This window comes from Drosophila nasuta, unplaced genomic scaffold (assembly GCF_023558535.2).
Source record: "Drosophila nasuta strain 15112-1781.00 unplaced genomic scaffold, ASM2355853v1 ctg14_pilon, whole genome shotgun sequence".
NCBI classification, from domain to species: Eukaryota; Metazoa; Arthropoda; class Insecta; order Diptera; family Drosophilidae; genus Drosophila; species Drosophila nasuta.
This window is the reverse complement of record NW_026869386.1, coordinates 883,858-903,752: the sequence shown is the minus strand read 5'-3', so window position 1 is coordinate 903,752 and position 19,895 is coordinate 883,858. Positions and strand designations below refer to the sequence as shown.

At 35.7% G+C, this 19,895-nt stretch overlaps 3 protein-coding genes across 4 annotated transcripts; 2 read left to right on the top strand and 1 right to left on the bottom strand.

The window, feature by feature from the left end:
• The first annotated feature begins 1,181 nt into the window (after nucleotides 1-1,181).
• On the top strand, nucleotides 1,182-3,412 carry LOC132797570 (uncharacterized). The gene is made up of 4 exons (XM_060809331.1): nucleotides 1,182-1,371; nucleotides 1,470-1,536; nucleotides 1,636-2,045; nucleotides 3,020-3,412. Exons 3-4 carry the CDS (start codon nucleotides 1,854-1,856, stop codon nucleotides 3,410-3,412), a joined length of 585 nt encoding a protein of 194 aa, XP_060665314.1. The 5' UTR covers nucleotides 1,182-1,371; nucleotides 1,470-1,536; nucleotides 1,636-1,853.
• A 2,445-nt stretch (nucleotides 3,413-5,857) lies between these two features.
• LOC132797613 (uncharacterized protein KIAA0513) lies at nucleotides 5,858-9,427 on the top strand. The gene is made up of 7 exons (XM_060809372.1): nucleotides 5,858-6,343; nucleotides 7,108-7,171; nucleotides 7,243-7,356; nucleotides 7,426-8,331; nucleotides 8,390-8,786; nucleotides 8,844-8,938; nucleotides 9,030-9,427. Exons 1-7 carry the CDS (start codon nucleotides 6,164-6,166, stop codon nucleotides 9,104-9,106), a joined length of 1,833 nt encoding a protein of 610 aa, XP_060665355.1. The 5' UTR covers nucleotides 5,858-6,163; the 3' UTR covers nucleotides 9,107-9,427.
• A 90-nt stretch (nucleotides 9,428-9,517) lies between these two features.
• On the bottom strand, nucleotides 9,518-11,637 carry LOC132797614 (zinc finger protein 431-like). Of its 2 annotated transcripts, XM_060809373.1 has the most exons (4): nucleotides 11,280-11,637; nucleotides 10,830-11,069; nucleotides 10,082-10,765; nucleotides 9,518-10,020 (listed from the first exon to the last, which is right to left on the bottom strand). In XM_060809373.1, exons 2-4 carry the CDS (start codon nucleotides 11,033-11,035, stop codon nucleotides 9,906-9,908), a joined length of 1,005 nt encoding a protein of 334 aa, XP_060665356.1. In that variant the 5' UTR covers nucleotides 11,036-11,069; nucleotides 11,280-11,637; the 3' UTR covers nucleotides 9,518-9,905. The 2 variants fall into 2 exon arrangements, with proteins under 2 accessions (XP_060665356.1, XP_060665357.1); XM_060809374.1 differs by lacking the exon at nucleotides 11,280-11,637 and having other exon boundaries at nucleotides 10,830-11,149.
• Nucleotides 11,638-19,895: the final 8,258 nt, after the last annotated feature.

Genomic DNA, 19,895 nt, shown 5'->3' with positions numbered 1-19,895 from the left:
AACAATATTAATAATATATATGAGAATTCTCTAATTCTCGAAATGTTCTAATTCTATCCGTGTCTACGGCATACATTGCAAAATGTCATTTTGCACAAGGGTTAATTGCAGAAAAAATTGGTCCACACATGATACAATAATACAAGGTAGTCTCGTCGGAAAAGCTGCCCGTTATCTATACCATACATAAGTGCGAGTGAAACGACTGCGCCTAGTGAGTGCGAAAGAATTGACAGTAGAGCTTTGTGATTAACCCTTCAATGGCGCATAGGGTTTAATTGTTCCACTATATAAAAGAGTTGAAATGTTTTTATAATTTAATTATTTACAGTTTAGAAGTTGACAGTAATCGTTATTTTTTTTTGATTACTAATTATTTTGTTCAGGTTCTTAATTCTATCATAAAGTTCAAATATATATATAATGTAATTGCAATCCGACATTTTTGCCTTGCACAAGGGTTAATATTTAGAGAAAAAATCGTCCGCATACAACCTTTCCCTTCAACAAGCACGAGCGCACTGACGATAGCGGCTCGAAGCCGAACGTTAAGGCAGTGCCTTAAAGGCACGCGACGAGACTACCTTGTATAATTGTATCATGGGTCCACAGACAACCTCTTGCGTCGAAAAAACCAACGCGCACTGACGAAAGCTTTCATGGACGAGACCATGATACAATTATACAAGGTAGTCCCGTCGGCAAATGCTGTCCGTTATCTATACCATACATAAATGCGAGCGGAACGACTCCGCCTACTGAGTGCGAAAGAATCGACAGTAGAGATTTGGGATTAACCCTTAAAACCCTTAAAAAGAGTTGAAATGTTTTTTATAATTTAATTTTTTATAGTTTAGAAGTTGACAGTAATCGTTGTTTTTGTTTTTATTACTAATTTTTTTGTTCAGGTTCTTCATTCTATCATAAAGTTCATACATATATAATATAATTGCAATCTCACATTTTTGTCTTGCACAAGGGTTAATATTAGGGTTGTTGATAATATATCAAAATATCAATATATCGATATTTTTTTCTAAAAATGATATATTTATATCGTGATATTTTTTTTGCCCAAATATCGAAATCACGATTTTTTTTTTTGATATTTTTTGATATTTTTTTTTCTTGGTCACTCTAAATTCAAAGCGTCGATTGAAACTTTCAATTTAAACTTAAATTAAATTTGAAATTTGACAGAAGAATAAAGATAAAAATGATTGTTAAATCAAATTACACAAACATAACAGGCGGCACCGCGATGTGCATTCATTGTGAGAAAACAATTAAAACCAGCAGTAATTCATCGAATTTGTCGTCCCACTTGCGCAATAAGCATAGCGAAATTTTTCAAAATGCGCGCAAAAAAAGGTATGTGTGTATAGCATATGTGTGTATGAGTATGTGTGAAAATCGAAGTTTAACACGTGGTTTACAATATATGTATATTCATTTGTTTTAATTTTTAGCTGTCAGTGAACTTGGAAAGAGTACTTACAATATCTGAATCCTTCAAGAGTGCTGAAGCCTTTAAAGGTAAGTGTCTTTAAAACCGCTTATCCTTTAAGCCAAAATAAAACGAAGAAAAGAGCAAGTGGGGTTCATTACTTTAACTTACTATAATTTTCGTTTTAGAAAATGGAAATAAGACAAAGGAGATTAATGAAGCAATTGTGTACATGATCTGTAAGGACAACGTGCGAGTCCGCTGTGTAGAAAAAGAGGGCCTCAAGAGACTTCTCAAAAAGTGTGTGCCGCATTTTAAAATGCCTTGCAGATCCACGGGAAGTATATGAAAATGTAATATATTTTGATACCCTTCATAAGTATATATTCTTTTTTAGATAACAACAATGGTTGAAGAGAAGTACTACCAGTGCGTTGGAGCTGTGTTGAAAATGCTAAGCAATGCAAATGACGTTGCGTTTACCTGCGATGCCGTAACCATACCGAACTCGAGTCGTTCGTTCCTTACCATCACTGCGCATTTTATTGAAAAGGATTCACTAAATTCAATCTGCCTTGCATCGTCAAGAATGAATCAAGTATGTTGATATATAATTTTTTCTATTTTAAATTTGTTTTGTTGTGAATTGTGTGTCGCTTTTGTCTGGTCCTCTGTCAATAAGTTATTTGTTATTTATTCTTTAAATTTAAGTAATATTTTCCGATTTCAATTTAGTCGCATACCAGTGATTATGTAAACACTTTGTTGGAAGAGGCGTGCGCCGAATTTAATATAGATAAAATGAAGTGGACAACTCTCACGACAGACAGCGCAAGCAATATGAAGTGCGCTGCCAAACTGTTTCTTGGATTAAACAAACATGTGTCGTGTTTCGCCCACAGCATAAACCTTATAGTATGTTCATTTTCTAGTATCAAAAATGTTGACACCAGATGGAACTCTTGCCTGGACATGATGGAGTCCTTTTAGGCTTAGCCAACAAGGTGGCTTTTATTTTGCTACACAAATCAGAACGTGTCAAAGGACTCCCCGAAATGCTCAATGTGTCAGAGCTAACGATATGTCGAGACTTATGTAGTCTCCTTCAACCTTTTAAAAAAGCAACAGAGCAAATAAGTGGCGAAAATTACGTAACTGTAAGTTTAGTAATACCACATATTTCAATGTTAGCAGCTAAAATTAAAACATTGGAAATGGAGACGAAGGAAGACAAACGAGCCAAGGAGGCGCTCATCAGAATTTCTGAAAGGAGGTTTCAGGCGTTGCAGACTAATGCAATTTTGGTTAAATCAACTTTTTAGACCCTAGGTTTAAAAATGTATTTGGCGCCTTTAGCGGTAAAGGATGCCATTGCTGAAATTACACTTCAAATCAATAAGTTTACTCTTAAGGAAAGGGTATGTCATCAAGTTAAAGTTTTGTTAAGTTGAATAACTAATTGACTAATCAGTAAAACTAATAGGCTTAATATTATAACATTTAAAATTTTGCTAATTATAATAAAACACATACTTGAATATATAATAAATAAATTATTTAAATTTTGTACAGATTTCCGATGTCACAAAACCGGAAGACTTTTTTGACGATTTCATGAGCGCACACAATCACTCAATCACAAAAGAATTGAGCGGTGTGTCGGAGCAAAATAAGGAGCTGAAACTATACTTTAGATTGCCCCAAGCTGCGCGGGAATGTAACCCGCTGGAGGTGTGGAAATCCCATAGGGCGACCATGCCGGGTCTTTACAAGATGGCCATGCGACATCTTATCACTCCAGGTAGCTCGGTGCCTTCAGAGCGGTTGGCATCCGCAATAAAATGTGTAGCTTGCGATGCTAGGAGCCGAATGACGGACATACACGTAAAGCAAAAGAGTGTTTTTAAAATCTTTAAATTCTGCCAATTGGGCTTGATGTTACATTTAGATACATATAAGACATAAGACATGTATGTATATATATATTGATTAAAAATATAATTAAAAAATGTAAGTTTGTAAAACTTGTTTTCTTTTTATTATCCAGGAAAAAACATTTTTATTAAAAAAAAAATCAAAAATATCAAATATATCGATATTTTTCGGTGATATTTAGAAATATTATTATCATATTATTTGATAAAAAAAATATCATCGATACGATATTTTTTAAAATTTTCGACAACCCTAGTTAATATTTAGGGAAAAAACCGTCCACATACAACCTATCCCTTCAACAAGCGCGAGCGCACTGAACGTTAACGGACTGAAACCGAACGAAAAGGCGCACGACGGGACTACCTTGTGTTATTGTATCATGGTCTCGTCCATGAAACAATTATACAAGGTAGTCCCGTCGTCAAAAAGCTGTCCGTAATCGACACCGTACATAAGTGCGAGTGAAACGACTGCGCCTAGTGAGTGCGAAAGAATCGACAGTAGAGCTTTGTGATTAACCCTTCAATGGCGCATAGGGTTTAATTGTTCCACTATATTAAAAACAGTTGAAATGTTTTTTATAATTTAATTTTTAATAGTTTGGAATTGGATAGTAATCGTTGTTTTTGTTTTTGATTACCAATTATTTAGTTCAGGTTCTTAATTCTATCATAAAGTTCATATTTATATATAATATAATTGCAATCTGACATTTTTGTCTTGCACAAGGGTTAATATTTAGGGAAAAAATCGTCCGCATACAACCTTTCGCTTCAACAAGCACGAGCGCACTGAGCGATAACACTCTGTAGCCGAACGAAAAAGCGTACGACGGCACTACCTTGTATAATTGTATCATGGTCTCGTCCATGATACAATTATACAAGGTAGTGCCCATGATACAATTATACAAGGTAGTCTCGTCGGAAAAAGCTTCCGTCAGTACGCATTCGTATTTCGACGCAAGAGGTTGTCTGCGGACGATTTTTTTTCTGCAATTAACCCTTGTGCAAAATGACATTTTGCAATGTATGCCGTAGATACGGATAGAATTAAAACATTTCGAGAATTAGAGAATTCTCATATATATTGTTAATATTATTCATAAACAACTTACATTTTAGAAATATGTCAAAAAGACATTAATATTAGCTTCAAATTATGTAAATATTAATATCATCGTCTAAGGGTTAATGCGCATTTCATTGTCGTCTCGCTCACACTGCTGTGCTGAGACTCTTTCACTCGCACTCATTGTTTTGTTTAAAGTCGGACAGCTTTTTCCGACGAGACTACCTTGTATAATTGTATCATGGTAGTGCCGTCGGAAAAAAGCTTTCGTCAGTGCGCATTCGTATTTCGACGCAAAAGGTTGTGTGCGGACGAATTTTTTAGCGCAATTAACCCTTGCGCTAAATGACATTTTGCAATGTATGCCGTAGACACGGATAGAATTAAAACATTTAGAGAATTAGAGAATTCTCATATATATTATTAATGTTGTTCATAAACAACTCACATTTAAAAAATATGTCAATTAGACGTTATTAGCTTCAAAATATGTAAATATTAATTGCATCGTCTAAGGGTTAATGCGCATTTCATTCTCGTCTCGCTCACACTGCTGTGCTGAGACTCTTTCACTCGCACTCATTGTTATGTTTAAAGTCGGACAGCTTTTTCCGACGGCACTACCTTCTATAATTGTATCATGGTCTCGTCCATGTATATGTATGTACTTTATAGGGTAGTAGATGCTTGCAAGTTGCAATATGCATTTCCTGCATGCACAAAGTTTTAATACCTTATGGATATCGGGCATAAAAACGCTGGCGAAGCTGCTGAAAAGCTGCCTACTAATAAAATAAAAAATATAAAAATAATAATTATTTGGAAACTACAAACAATTTTATTGGCACTGTTGTAAAAGGTTCTGGTAATGATGTCATTCTTTGTTTTATACATACAAGCATATCTAAATTCTACGAACTTTTGTAATTGTTCTTGATGTGTTTAATCATGGGAAATTAATTCAAAAAAATATTTATTTGCATATTTATGTATGAGCATCCAATCATATAATATTGGTGAATAACGAAACGCACATACATTTATAATATCGACATGTCAGATTTCCGTTCAAATCTTGCAGATCTCCTTAGGCACATGTAAGAAACGCCGGCTAATGTTATTGTTATTGTTATTGCAAAAAGTTCTGCGAAAGCTTTGCATGCAAGTATTTGTAAGGCACACACACGGAATCTTAAAACCTAAAACACTAGTATATCGAGTGCGGTGAAAGTATTGGGGATAAATGTTACTTAAAATAAAATTACAAATGTATTTTTAAGTGTGTATACATAGATTTTCTTTATAAGGACCTGTGCTTTAACAATATAGAATTTTTACATTTTAAAAATATCAAAAAAAAAAATGGTTTATTTTATAGAATAGCCCAAAAAAAAAACCAAATGTATTTGTAACCAATACGAGTAACAGCTGACAAATTGCTTTAATGTACATACTAAGGTTAAAAATACCTAATGGAAGTGAAGAAACAGAATAATAAGAATACATGCTTTTGGCTCTGTGCTACGATGATTCGATTGTTTTTTTTTTCTAAATATACACGAAAAATCAATATTTGAAACCGCATTCGCTATCGCAGTCCAAATAGCAACAAAAGTTTCAGACGAAATCGTATATTAAATGGCTACAGTAACAACTAGTAAAAACGTTAAAAAAAACTCATAATAAACATATGTACGTTAAATCATAATGGTCGATGCAAAGCCACCCCTCACGCCTACTCCAGGAACTCCAACTGCCGCATTTTCCAATGAGAGATCAAAAATCAAATTACTTATTGAGAGAACGCCTAGTATTGGAACACTCAAGTCAAAGCTATTGACGGTCCTTGGAAACAGTAATGAATTGATCAATGGCATATCAAATAAGGTAATTTTATTGAGTAAGGTTAAGATGAAATGCTATAGAACTCGCTTATCCCTTGGTGTATATAGTAAAATTTGTAGTGGCATATTTATTTTGCTAATCAGTACCATAATAATATATAAATAAAAACAAAAGAGAAAGCTGTAGTCGACAGCAATTGACTTTATTATATTATAACATTATATATTATATTATAGCATTATATTGTAGCTATTTACAGTTTTAAGACTGTACTCTACTGTCAGATACCCGCTACCCATTATGAATGAAAAACACTGCTTTTGACTTCATTTCGACACCAAAATGTGGCTAGTACTTTCTAAGGCAACAATAAAGTAGTGAACTTTTCTATTAGTAGGCACCATTATGAAGAATTAAAATTGTTTCATTTTAAAATTTTATAAATATTTTATAAACTATCGCGAGCGTTTCATTCTTATTTATTGTACATTATATGAGAGTTTGTATTTTTCCATACTTTGCGGACTAATGATAAAGACAATAGCATATAAAAAATAAAACAAAAACAAAACAAAATTTCGTCAAAGATCAATTGCATACATATATCGCTAAGCGTATGTAAATACAGTAATTGTACACAGATCATTTAAATAACAAATGAGAAAATTATCAGCTATGTATGATAAAATGAAACAGTGTTTTGGGTTAAGCGTGTGTTTTTAAATTCTAATTGTTTCACAAAACAAAAAGTCAAATGCCAAATAATATTATCAGTAATCGACATTAAAATCATTATTTACTTATAGTTAACATTCAGTAGCAGCAGCAGTGATTCAGACTACTGTGAAGATGAAGAGGAATTGCCGAAATGTAAGTGGATAAAAAAAAAATACGTAAATATCTACATATGTATGTATGTATCTAACTCCTTCTACAAACAGTTGATGAGACCATTGACTATACTGAAATTGATTTTGAAGCGCGTCGAATAAAGGCACGCCGGGCGCACGAAGAGATCATATCGGGGCGTTTTAGGTTACCGAATTTAGCGGCACGTTAGTAGATTATTTTATTTTTGTTTTTAACGATATATAAAACATAGTAATTAACTTAGCCTATTTCAGGCACGCGATTGGAGTTTTCGGGAGTTCGTTCTGCTGATAAATTGGGAAAAGGACACTTACGCTCCAGTTCCGATTCCTCAAGCAGCACATGCGGCAGCAGCAGTGAGGATAGCAGTTCGTTATCGTTGCCTGAACAGTCAGCTGCACGATCCAATGATGCTGGTAGCAGCACCACACATTCCAACTCTATGGAAATCGAGTCCCGTAACTCGGGAGGCTATGCGCGAGCTAGAGCTATTGCTGGTGCCCGACGCAGTGAACTGGATTTACAGAAGGATATGCAACGGATTAGCGAACTTTTGGATGCATCAATTAAGCCACCACAAATTGACGTTCAATCACCCACAGAAACACCAGTTTGTGGTGCAGGTGTTGGCAATGGAACATTGGTCGAACAAATTGCGCGCCAACAGTGGGGTGCTGTGAGGGTGCCAATGCGCAACACTCATACTTCAAATAGTAGCACGCTAACAAGTCTACGTGATGAGCCAGACCAGATCCACGGCAGTCCCAGCATGGAATCGAGTGACTGGCGTAACTTTATACGTTCGGAATCGCAAAATTCCGTGCCGTCATGGGCTTCTTCAATTAGTCTAGATTGCCGAGCCGGCGAAGAACCTGTCAAGGAATTTATGAAGCATTTCACTCATTTGCTCTTCAACAATTTTATGGCTGTCAACCTCGAATTAAAATCTGAATTTGGTGTTCTATTGCGTTTGGAGATAGGTCGTCTCTGGTTCACAAGGTTTCTTAGTGTGCAACGCAACAGGAGCAAACGTCTAGAGTCATCAACATTAAACGCTCTGGCCCAATATTATGCCCTGGCATTATTCGAATGTGCCGAGTTTGAAGATTATGGACCAGCAACGGTTCTCATGAATCTGTGTTTTTTATTTTACCACGAAGGTTAAATAATTTTTTGATTATTTTACATAATTAAACTTATATTCAAAATTTCTTGTAGTTGAAGTTCCTGGCTGTGATCCTTACCGCGAATATCTTTTCGTATCAATGCGCACGCAACCCATTTGGCAGAAAATGCGTTTCTGGAATGCTGCATTTCTTGACGCCATCCAATCAGAGCGGGAGCATCGTCACACAAAACAACTGCGTCGTCAACAAAGGAGCCAGTCAAAGCAAAAACACCGTTTAGCAATAGTAGAAACAAGCAGAGACGCAAAAGATATGAATATGACTATGTCTACTCCTAAGCTCGAGTCCTCATCAAGCTCTTCGCATCATGGTGCTGCTACTACGGCAACGATTTCAAAGCATAATCTCAGGTCAAACAAAGGGAACATAATAATACAGGGAGAGCAGCCTGTCAAGGATCGGGAAGATATTGTCTTTCGGCAACTTAGGTGAGCCATTTCTCAAAAATCAAACTTCCAATATATCTCCGTACATATTCCAACCAGTGCCTTCACGTGCAATATGCACTCACTTGGAGCCAGCCATGAAATGTGTATCGATTTTCTGATGAAAAATCTGATAGTGCATAATTTATCCCACGGTTAGTACATTCTATAAAAATATAAAACTTTTAATATTATTCCTCTTGAGCTTACATAATTTACTTGTATTCAATCGTTTTACCGTTTCAGATAAGGCTAAGCTGATCAGGGACAATATTAATCGAATGTACCAAGAGACTAAACTTTGGGGCGCTGTGCAATGTTAGGTGTATCTTGTAGTACGAAAGATACACCAAAAAAATCTTTAATACTTAAACTTTCATCTCAACCTATATAAATTATTGACTTTGTTCTCTTAAAAAAATTTAAATGTTATTGATTAAATTCCAAATATTGTAAAGGTAAATACTCTAAGAGAACGTAGCAATTAAAATTAATACAATACTTATTTTCGCAAATTGTGATAAAATTTTGTGATTACGTTATGCTGCGAATACATATATCAAAATCTAAACTGCAATTCAAATTAAATTTGCTAAAACGATTAAAAAAAAAAAATGTATAATAATTATAGAAAATTCTCTAGGTAAATAACAAAAATTTAATAAAACTAAGTTAACCAAGCATTCGCAAAGATTAATTTCAAAAATAAACTTTAACAAATATACTCCAAGAAATATGAAAGATTGAGAAACGATTTGTTTTATTTTAAAGTTCCAAGGATTATTTTGCAACAGCAATATTACAAAACATTTAGATATTTTATGGGAACAGACTATTTAAAATGATACCTAAGTATTCCGAAATGAACTTAACGCAAACCAATCCAGAAAAGCTTTGAATTTCGATGCCCAATAAAAAAATATACGTAAGCTTATGCGTATTGTTAAGAATTTAGCCATTTTACTGAAGTATTTTATTAATCATGGCGGCTGCTGAATCGAACTATTGCATGCTTTCCCTTGTTAAACTGCCAGATTTTCGCTCTGCGAGAATAAGTTGTAAAACCGTTTCACTGAGATCAAGATTCCGTGCCCCAAGTCTCTGCTTGGAGCATTCAAATAACTACGCCTCGTCTGTGGGCATCAGTGTCGAATTTTTTAATAAATCATATTTGCACATAAGAATTCTGCCGCTGGAATCATTAATGTATGTAGCTTCCTTTGTTGCTTGCCAGCAGCTGTTGGAACATTAAGATTTGGAAATTTTTAAAGTATTTTTGGTGATACAAAGATACTCACTGTTTTGGAAAACCATTCACTGTCGAATGTTCCGGCTCTACATCCTTATGTAGTCGCAGTATATGCTTCTTTAATCCCTCGTTCCGCACACAAGCTTTTGGACAATGTGGACATTTAAAGGGCTTTTCACCTATATGCTCCAAGATATGCGCTTTCAGATCCCTATTTTGCGCAAAAGGTTTTGGACAATAGGGACACTTAAAAGGCCGTTCACCTGTGTGACCACGAATGTGCCTATGGAGATTATCATTGGTCGCAAAAGCTTTTGGGCAGTGTGGACATTGCAGCGTACGTTCGCTTGAGTGCCGACGGATGTGCTTTTGAAGATTGTCGTTTGTGGCAAATGCTTTCGGGCAATGTGGACAAACTAGTGTCCGTTCGTTTGAATGCCTGCGAATATGTTTCTGTAAGTTATCCTTGGTAGCAAAAGCTTTTGGGCAGTGGGGACAATGTAGTGTTCGTTCATTTGAATGCCTGCGAATATGCTTCTGGAGATTATCATTTGTCGCAAATGACTTTGGACAATTCGGACACACAAAAGGACGTTCTTGATCTCCAGAATGAGTACGAGTCAGATGGACCTTTAAGTTGCTGCTGGTGGCGAAGTCCTTAACGCAATGTAAACACTTGAAAGGTTTATTGATAGCAGCTACAGTAAACTGCGATTTCACATTATTATTGTATCTTTGGATTCGAAAATAAAGTTGATTAATGATAACACATTTTAATGCCTTTACAGCTTACTCACTTTTTTATCTTCTCCAAATTTAACTCTTTAATCTCTTCAGTTGCATTGTTTGTCCCTGGCCACGCAATATTCATTTCCTGTTCAATCTTGACAAGTCCTAAGTCCCTGTGTCTCATCGCCAATTGCCAATCCTGTGCTCTTATCATATTGCACATTACCTCACATTGCTCCTCCTTAACGCAACCGACATCTATCACTTGTTCCATATTGAGCGCAGAACAGGATACTACTTAACTAATACTTTTGTCAGTTATTCCGAAAATGCAGTAAGATAACAAATATTAATATAAATTGTAGATTTCAGGCGCAGAATCTTGCTATTCGATTGAAGTGTATACAACATACATACAAATTTAACAGTATTCAGCCGAATTGCAATGCTTTACAACAGAATCTGGCTAATTTAAAATGTACATAATATCCTAATATATATGCTTATAATATACTAACAATATGGGCGAGTTTTTTTTTCAGACGATCCCTTCTTGAGTGTCTTCTTGCAAAAAAAACAAACTCTGCGTCTACATAAGGCATACATATGTATGTACAATGCGTATTTGTTCTTTTTACTTGTTGACAAGTAATCGACTAATGCAGTGCAAGGGTGCTCAAGTCTATCCACAAAGCGAACATTTGTTTTTGTGAAAGCCTGCAGCATAGACATTCGTTTAAGATGTGCCCACTTCTAAACTTCTGATATTCATTATTTATTTACAAAAGAAAAGTTGCACATTCTTCCACCGCGAAATTTCGTCAGAGATTTAATTTCTAATCCAAATGTAATGCATTTCCCTTCACTAGCCACTTTTTCACATACTTTACCTTTTGACTTCAGTGTTCTGATTACACCAACGACATCTGCTGGAAAGATTCGATTATGTTATTTTAGTGTTTACACCACTATCGAATTATACGAACAGCTGTTTAGTTGTGCAAGGGCAAAGCAACTCAGGCAAGCAGAAGAATAATATTGAAGTAAAAAAAAGCAACGCAAACGATATAAAATATTTCTCTAGGACGATTATAAAGTATATATTCATATATAATCTATTCATTATTTAATAATTTCAACAAGTTAAAAAAATGGAATAATTGCCATTAATATCGTACTGATTTAGATAAAAATTCCGAAATATTGTCGACGACAAGACGACAGTTTTGACTGCGCTTTTAGAAACTTTTATATTATATTTAGATCAAACGCCTATGATTTAATGATGCGATTATATGATGGAAGTTCTTATATCAAAGTCACATCATTCGAACAGCTGCTTACGAGTGCAAAAAAAAATATTTATAAATTAACCAAAAATGAGCCATTTAATAAATAATAATAAATAATGCATCCTGTTAAAACAATAACTTAAAATAATTCCGTCTTATTTCTACTCCGTGGCGACACAGCTCATTCGACTGACATGTTTATCGCGACACAAACAATAGCAGCACTTTCAATGTGCGTAAAGTTAGCTCAGCCACTTTAGCGTCACATATCGATACAAAAATATCAAATAAAAACATTTTTATATTGGCAATTTGACGTGATATTTAATCTTAAATTAAACAAGGCTATTATAGCCATTTTCCACTGCACTTAGTTTTTTTACGTTTCGAAACGACTTTTTTTTCTTATGGGTTTTTACATTGAGCGAACGTACCATTCAACCTGAACGGAAAAAACCGAGTTTTTTTGGTGCAGTGGAAATAGGCTATAAGAAAGCTACAGTCGAGTGTGCTCGACTGTGAGTTACCCGCTACTCATTTTGAATACAAGTAAAATATTGCGGTGTTATTCACAAAATGTACCGAATATACTGCAAAAATACTAAAAATATACCAAATGGTATATTTGGTATGTTGATATAGTACCGCATTCAAAATATACCATTGACGGCACAATATACCAGATTGTCAGCCAAAGCAACTAAGACCCCTTGTAATTAGGCGTTTTTGCCCATACAAAAGTATTTCTTTAATAACTTTGACAATTTTTATCTGATCGCAACCAAATTTTCAGGAATCATAACTACTATTAAATTACGCTTGTTATTCGATTTTTTTGATTTGCGGAGGCGGAAGTGGGCGTGGCAAAAATTTCAAACAAACTTGATCTGCGTGCAAATATAACAAATGCTGTCGAAAAAAAATTATAGCTCTATCTCTTATAGTCTCTGAGATCCAGTGTTTCATACGGACAGACACACAGACGGACAGACGGATATGGCTAGATCGTCTCGGCTGTTGACGCTGATCAAGAATATAAATACTTTATAGGGTCGGAGATGCCTCGTTCTACCTGTTACATATGTACATTTCCTGCCGGCACAAAGTTATAATACCCTTCTACCCTATGGGTAGCGGGTACAATAAGAGTATCGATACTTTGAAGCTGAAAAGTATGTTGATGTCAATTCGGCTGTTCTACTGACGAAAAAAGACAACCTATTTTTGCTGACTGATATCAGCAAAGCGATCACATGCAAAAATATAATAAATTTAAAAACAAATGACTAGAAAGCTCTTGATGCATATTCTCGTTAAGAGAAATAGCATTAGATAAAACTTGTAAGTCGCAGAACTGCATAGAAAATTTAAAATCAAATAAATATTGCAATAAAAGTTGCAAGAAGAATGTGAGTTCATCTGTTTCTTTGAATAATTTCATTTCAGTGGTATGGCCATGAATTTTTTGCATTTTACATAAAAGTTGATAAAAAAAAAAAATAGTCAGCCTAACATTTGTGTAACTTGCGAATTATATAACTTTTTCTTCATATGTCTTAGCTTAGATAAAGATTTCACGCTTATCAGTTTGGAAGTTTTTTAGTATCTGCAAACCAATGTATTGGATTGGCAGAGGAAATTCAATAGAGCTTATTGTTTGTTACACCTGCTATCTATAGAGTAGAGATAATTATAAACCTGTAGAAGTTATTTAAGAAATACTTTTGCAATGCAAAAATCGACTACTCCAATCGGGTCATAGCATACTTTGGCAGACCATATAGCACATTATGGTATATTTTGAATGTAACACTATTTTAATATACCAAATACAGTCTTTGATGTATTTTGACCATTTTTAGTTTACTAGTTTGGTATATGTAACGGAAAATACCGCTTTTTTTTATTTAAAATGGGTAGTGAGTATCTCACAATCTAGCATATTCGATAAAGAGTTCGCACTAATTTATTCAACCACGAGTATTATGAAGCACGCACTCGAGCAAGAAGCACGTTACAGGAGAATATTATAATTTAAACTGTTAAAACATATCCACTCAATTATCTTAATAAGCCTACAAACAGTTATCACTCGAAGGCATATTAATTCAGTTGTGATGAAATTCGCAATCAACGCCAACAGAGAGACGATCGAATTAAGAAACAAGTAAGAAAGCTACAGTCGAGTGTACTCGAATGTGGGATACCCGCTACCCATTTTGAATAAAAGCAATATATTTTGTGGTATTATTCTCAAAATATACCAAATATACTACAAAAATACTAAAAATATACCAAATGGTATATGTGGTGTATCGATATAGTACCGCATTCAGAATATACCATAGACGGCTTAATATACCAGATTGTCAGCCAAAGCAACTAAGACCCCTAGTAAGTAGGCGTTTTTGCCAATACAAAAGTATTTCTTTAATAACTTCCACAATTTTTATCTGATCGCAACCAAATTTTCAAGAATCATAGTTATAATTACATATACCAAAATTCGCAACTCTAGCTTTAAAATTACGCTTGTTATTCGATTTTTTTGATTTGCGGGGCCGGAAGTGGGCGTGGCAAAAATTTGAAACAAACTTGATCTGCGTTCAAACATAACAAATGCTGTCGAAAATTATAGCTCTATCTATCGTAGTCTCTGAGATCTAGGTGTTCATACGGACGGACGGACAGACACACAGACGGACAGACGGACATGGCTAGATCGTCTCGGCTGTTGACGCTGATCAAGAATATATATACTTTATAGGGTCGGAGATGCCTCCTTCTACCTGTTACATACATTTCCTGTCGGCACAAAGTTATAATACCCGTCTACCCTATGGGTAGCGGGTATAATGAAAGCATTGAAGCATATTATGGGTCAGCTACTCGCAATGCAAAGGCGAAATGTAGAAGCATCAATGGCAAACAATCAACAGCATCAGATCATTGAGGTGGAACCCGAAAATATCAACAATGATAACAGACATATTGGACAGGTCATAAGGCAAGTATCAGTGAAAGAAATTGCAAACACATTGCCGGAGTTCGATCGTGATGAGAACGCCATTTCCGTAAACCAGTTCATTGATCAAGTCAACAAAGTGGTTGATGCTTATCAATGGGACGAGAAATTTGTATTGCTCGCAATATACACAATACTAACGGGACCAGCCAAAACGTGGCTTGATTCCTCACCTATTCTTCACACGACATGGAATAGTTTTGCTGAAGCTATACAGGATGAGTTCGGAGCAAACCCAGACGAAGCAGAAGTGCATTTTAATATGGCAAATGCAACCAGACGATCAAAGAAAACGGTCAAGGAGTACTGTTTCAGGATGTCCGCCCTTGGAGTGCGGTACCAGCTAAGCGAAGCCGCTATTATAAGATACGTGAGATCAGGACTACAGCACCGAGAACTGCAAAACAGTATTGCAGCGATTCACTTCTCGTCAATGAAGCAACTTCGTGATGCAGCTGAATCTTATTTTGAAAATAGAGGTCGACCGAGCACAAATAAAAAAGAATTCTTACTAAAAGGCAGCAACTTCGCGCAAAAGCAGGACAGCGATGTAAAGTCATCAACGTCAAGGGAAATCCTGAAGTGTTACAACTGCGGAGAGTTGGGACACTTTGCTAATTCGTGCTCAAAGGAAAAGAAAAAGCTGCGCTGTAATAAATGCAACAAATTTCATGAGCCAAATGGAGCTTGTCAATCCGCCACCAACCATGACAAACTTTTCATCAGAAAAATCTTTATAAATTCACACGAGTATAGCGTCTTCATTGATACAGGTAGCCAGTCTAGTATCACGCGCCAATCTGTTGCCAGAAAAATCAACGCAAATGCAAATAAGAGGCATTTTCGGGGTTTCATGTATCCTCACAAAAGCGATCACTGTGGATATGGACATCGAAGGAAAAGTGGTCACAGCCAAAGTATATGTAGCAAACGACGACCTGTTACAGGATCTTTATAAATTCACACGAGTATAGCGCCTTCATTGATACAGGTAGCCAGTCTAGTATCGCGCGCCAATCTGTTGCCAGAAAAATCAACGCAAATGCAAATAAGAGTCATTTGCGGGGTTTCATGTATCCCCACAGAAGCGATCACTGTGGATATGGACATCGAAGGAAAAGTGGTCACAGCCAAAGTATATGTAGCAGACGACGACCTGTTACAGGAGGAATTTCGCTTGGGTCACGCTATCTCACGCTAAGTTTTCAGCCATATGTCACAAAAGTTAAACGAGTTCATCAGCAGTTAATTCCAATCGACAATGCTATAGACAAACTTTTGGTCAATTTTCAGAATGATCAGGAAAGAGGCCAAATACGTAATTTGCTGGAAAGATTCCCCAATGTTTTCTCTACAGGATTGAACCCATAGGAAAAACAAATTTAGTCCAAACCCATATAATTGTTAGGAGCGGTCAGACAGTTTCTCAAGTGCGTTATCGAGTTTACGAGCCAAAGAAGGAAGTTGTTCGCAAAATAATCGACGAGTTGTTGGAGCAGGATATTATAACGTTATCCACATCAGAGTACGACAGCCCGATAGTGCTCATCAGAAATCCGAATGGTAGTGATCGAATGTGTGTCGATTACAGACGTCTGAACAAGTTGATCGAGAAGGAAAAGTTCCCAGTACCGAACATTGAAGAGCGACTGCAGGAGGCAAAACGATATAAATACTTTTCATCCCTGGACATTAACGTGGCTATTACAAGATTGAAATAGCACCAGAGAGTAGGAAATTCCAATCATTTATCACCCCCGATGGATTATATGAATTCAAGCGACTTCCATTTTGATTGAAAAACGCACCTGCTGTTTTTAATCGACTTATGACAGAATTACAGAGGAGTGTACAAAGGCGATATGATACACTACATGGATGACATCCTTATTGGTAGCCATACTTTTAGCGAAATGTATGAGAAGCTAGAGCGAGTCCTTAAAGTTTTGCATGAGTGTGGATTGACTTTAAATATGGATAAATGTGAACTACAAGCAGTCAATCACATTCCTTCATCACCAAATATACGCAGACGGATAATAAGACGAATGCCATTAGAATGTTTCCGAAGCCCACCAATGTAACCGATGTGAGAAAGTTTCTGGGACTCACTGGTTATTTTCGCAAATTCGAAGCTGTATTTGCTATCATCTCAGAGCCATTGCGTTTTCTATTGCGCAAGGAACAGGAATTCATGTGCAAGCCAGCACAACAAGATGTATTTGACGAGTTGAAGAGATGCCTGATATCGAACCCAGTAATCGCTAGTTATCATACAGATGACAGTGTCATTGGTTTGGCCGGAGTATTGCTACAACATGAAGCGAACCGGAGAAGAACTTCCACAGCCGTTGAAGCTCTGTTAAATTGAATTTTTAACTGAACTGTTCAGAGCAAACTGTCTGTTAAATACTCTTCATTCTAGTTAATGTAAAATTGTGGACATTACTAGAAGTGAGAGTAGCACATTAGTGTAAGTGGTTACTTCCTCTTCATTGGCAAAGCGGGTTTGTCGTCGGCCATATAGCAGGATGCTAGCAGCATACATCCTTCACAGCTTTACAGCAACATGTGCTAAAATTATAAGGATGACAGTTCTTATAAGGATGGCAAATCTCGATCCTATTACTATTGTCGGGAAAATGGGATTGTAGTTAGAATTCTTCAGCCCGGCGACCGTGTTGCCCGACGTTATCAATGATTCGTGAGACAAAGCCACGTAAACGGACCCTGCCTCTAGCTTAAGAAGGAACCCCGCGCGTTTTAAAGTTTGCAAGCTCAATAAGGGCTAGAGGGTGATAGCGGTCAAGGTCTCCAGATCGAGATCTGCGTCTACCTTCCTTAACTTCAATGTGTGTTCATCTTTGGCCGTTGAATGTCGTTTTTTGAGATGAAGGTACACAATTACTAAGCCCCACGCCGTATTACAGTTGCGCTTGTAAAGCAAATCCTCAACCTCTTTATTGATTTGAATGATCACGTGCTTAAGCAACTGAAGTGCTCGCTCGTCTATAGGGAACAAGAAATTTACCTTCGGCACGGTCGGAACCTGTAATCTGTAAACCACGTCAAACTTTGCTTAGTCAGGAACTCTCCAGTTTGGTGACTGAAATTTCAACCATATCAGTTGAGATGTTGTGAAGTCAGGTGCTCTCAGGGACTCTCATGCGCTTGCTTGCCATGGACTGCACCCTTACTGAAAGAGCTGCGGAGATTGGTGGATATGGTCTGCTCCCTTAACAATAGATTTCATTCTAAACTATAAGCTAAAGTTATATAGATAGATTTTATTCTAAACTATAAGATTAAAGTTAGCCAATAAGGATCAGGAATCCACATTCATAGATCTCACTTCACCACAACAGGGTTTTCATGGCTAAACCATTCAGAAGCCATCGCAATACGTACTGGTTATCCAAATTCTCTTGCAAACGATTGCAGATACCATTTACAGATACTATCTAAGCAGATAAATTGAAGTACGCTCCAGGCTTAAGTGAGATGGGAGTTGGCGAACTACAAACTTATGCAAAGCTGCAAGGTTTCAATAAAAATAATTTGACCATATACGTTATGAAGCTTTCAAGAAAAGACTGCAGGCTACTCGACATTTTAAATGGTTTAAATTGTCGGCTGCTCATGCGGTAAAAAATGTCTAAGCGATCATTATTTCGTTGTAGCTACGAGCTACCAGCAGGTTGTTGCTGGATTTTTCCAAAAATGCATCGATACTGTGTGACTTCTGAGAAGAAGTTACCCTCCGTCCCTTGTAGGGAAAGCCTGCCTACCTACTATATATCAATATACCAAATATATCCCGTGATATATTGTAAGTATTTTTGGGGTATATTAATTTAATATTTTTTGAAATGAGTATCGCGCTGTTTTGCTTATATATTCACACTAGCTAGCGGATATCTCACTGTCGAGCACACTTGACTGTAGCTTTCTTACTTGTTTTATTTATATATGTAAGGCTTACGGGAAAGCTTCGATAAAAAGTTTCACACTGCAACTTGTCGAAACAAACACATAAACAATATAACCATGACTACTTTGATGTTAGAAATTTTATGAAGTTAACAATATAGACAATATACAAGCTACAAACCAACTCTATCAAAAAAGATATATTTCTATATAAATATATATATAAAAAAAATAAATCAATGGTTTTTTTCTTCTCGTCCTAAAATTTATCTTGGGCTTTAATTTACTTCAGCTTGAATTATTATTTGCGGTCCCTAAGCTTTGTATAATAAGCAATATTTCAAGTTCTTATCAATTGTTAGTTAGAATAATATTTATTAAATTATTATTAAAAAAGTACAAACAAAATATAAAGAAATTTCATAATTGTTAATATTATTAAAGATTATTTATATAAGTACTTCATTATCATTTTTATATGGTGTACATTATGTACATCAATTCGTTTTATTTGGTTTCTTTAATATTCACATTTTAAAAGAGTTAAAGTATATGATAATTATACATAAAATACTGATAACTAATATCATTGGTAAACAGAAAACTCTAACTAATACAATACAAATTATACGTAGAACTCGTTATCATTTAAGTTAGACAATCATGTTATTTAGACCGTTTCCCAAAATATTTAGAAGAACCACCATTGATACTTTTTGAATTATTTGTAATTTAATTAAACTTTTAGATTCTTTAAGAAACATACCGGGGAGATGCTTTGTTTAATGTTTAAACCAAAATTAAAAATATATAGATGAAAAGAGCATGGATAAGTTTAGAATCGTGTTTATGATAGTTTTACTAGAATGATCGTAGAGGTGACGACA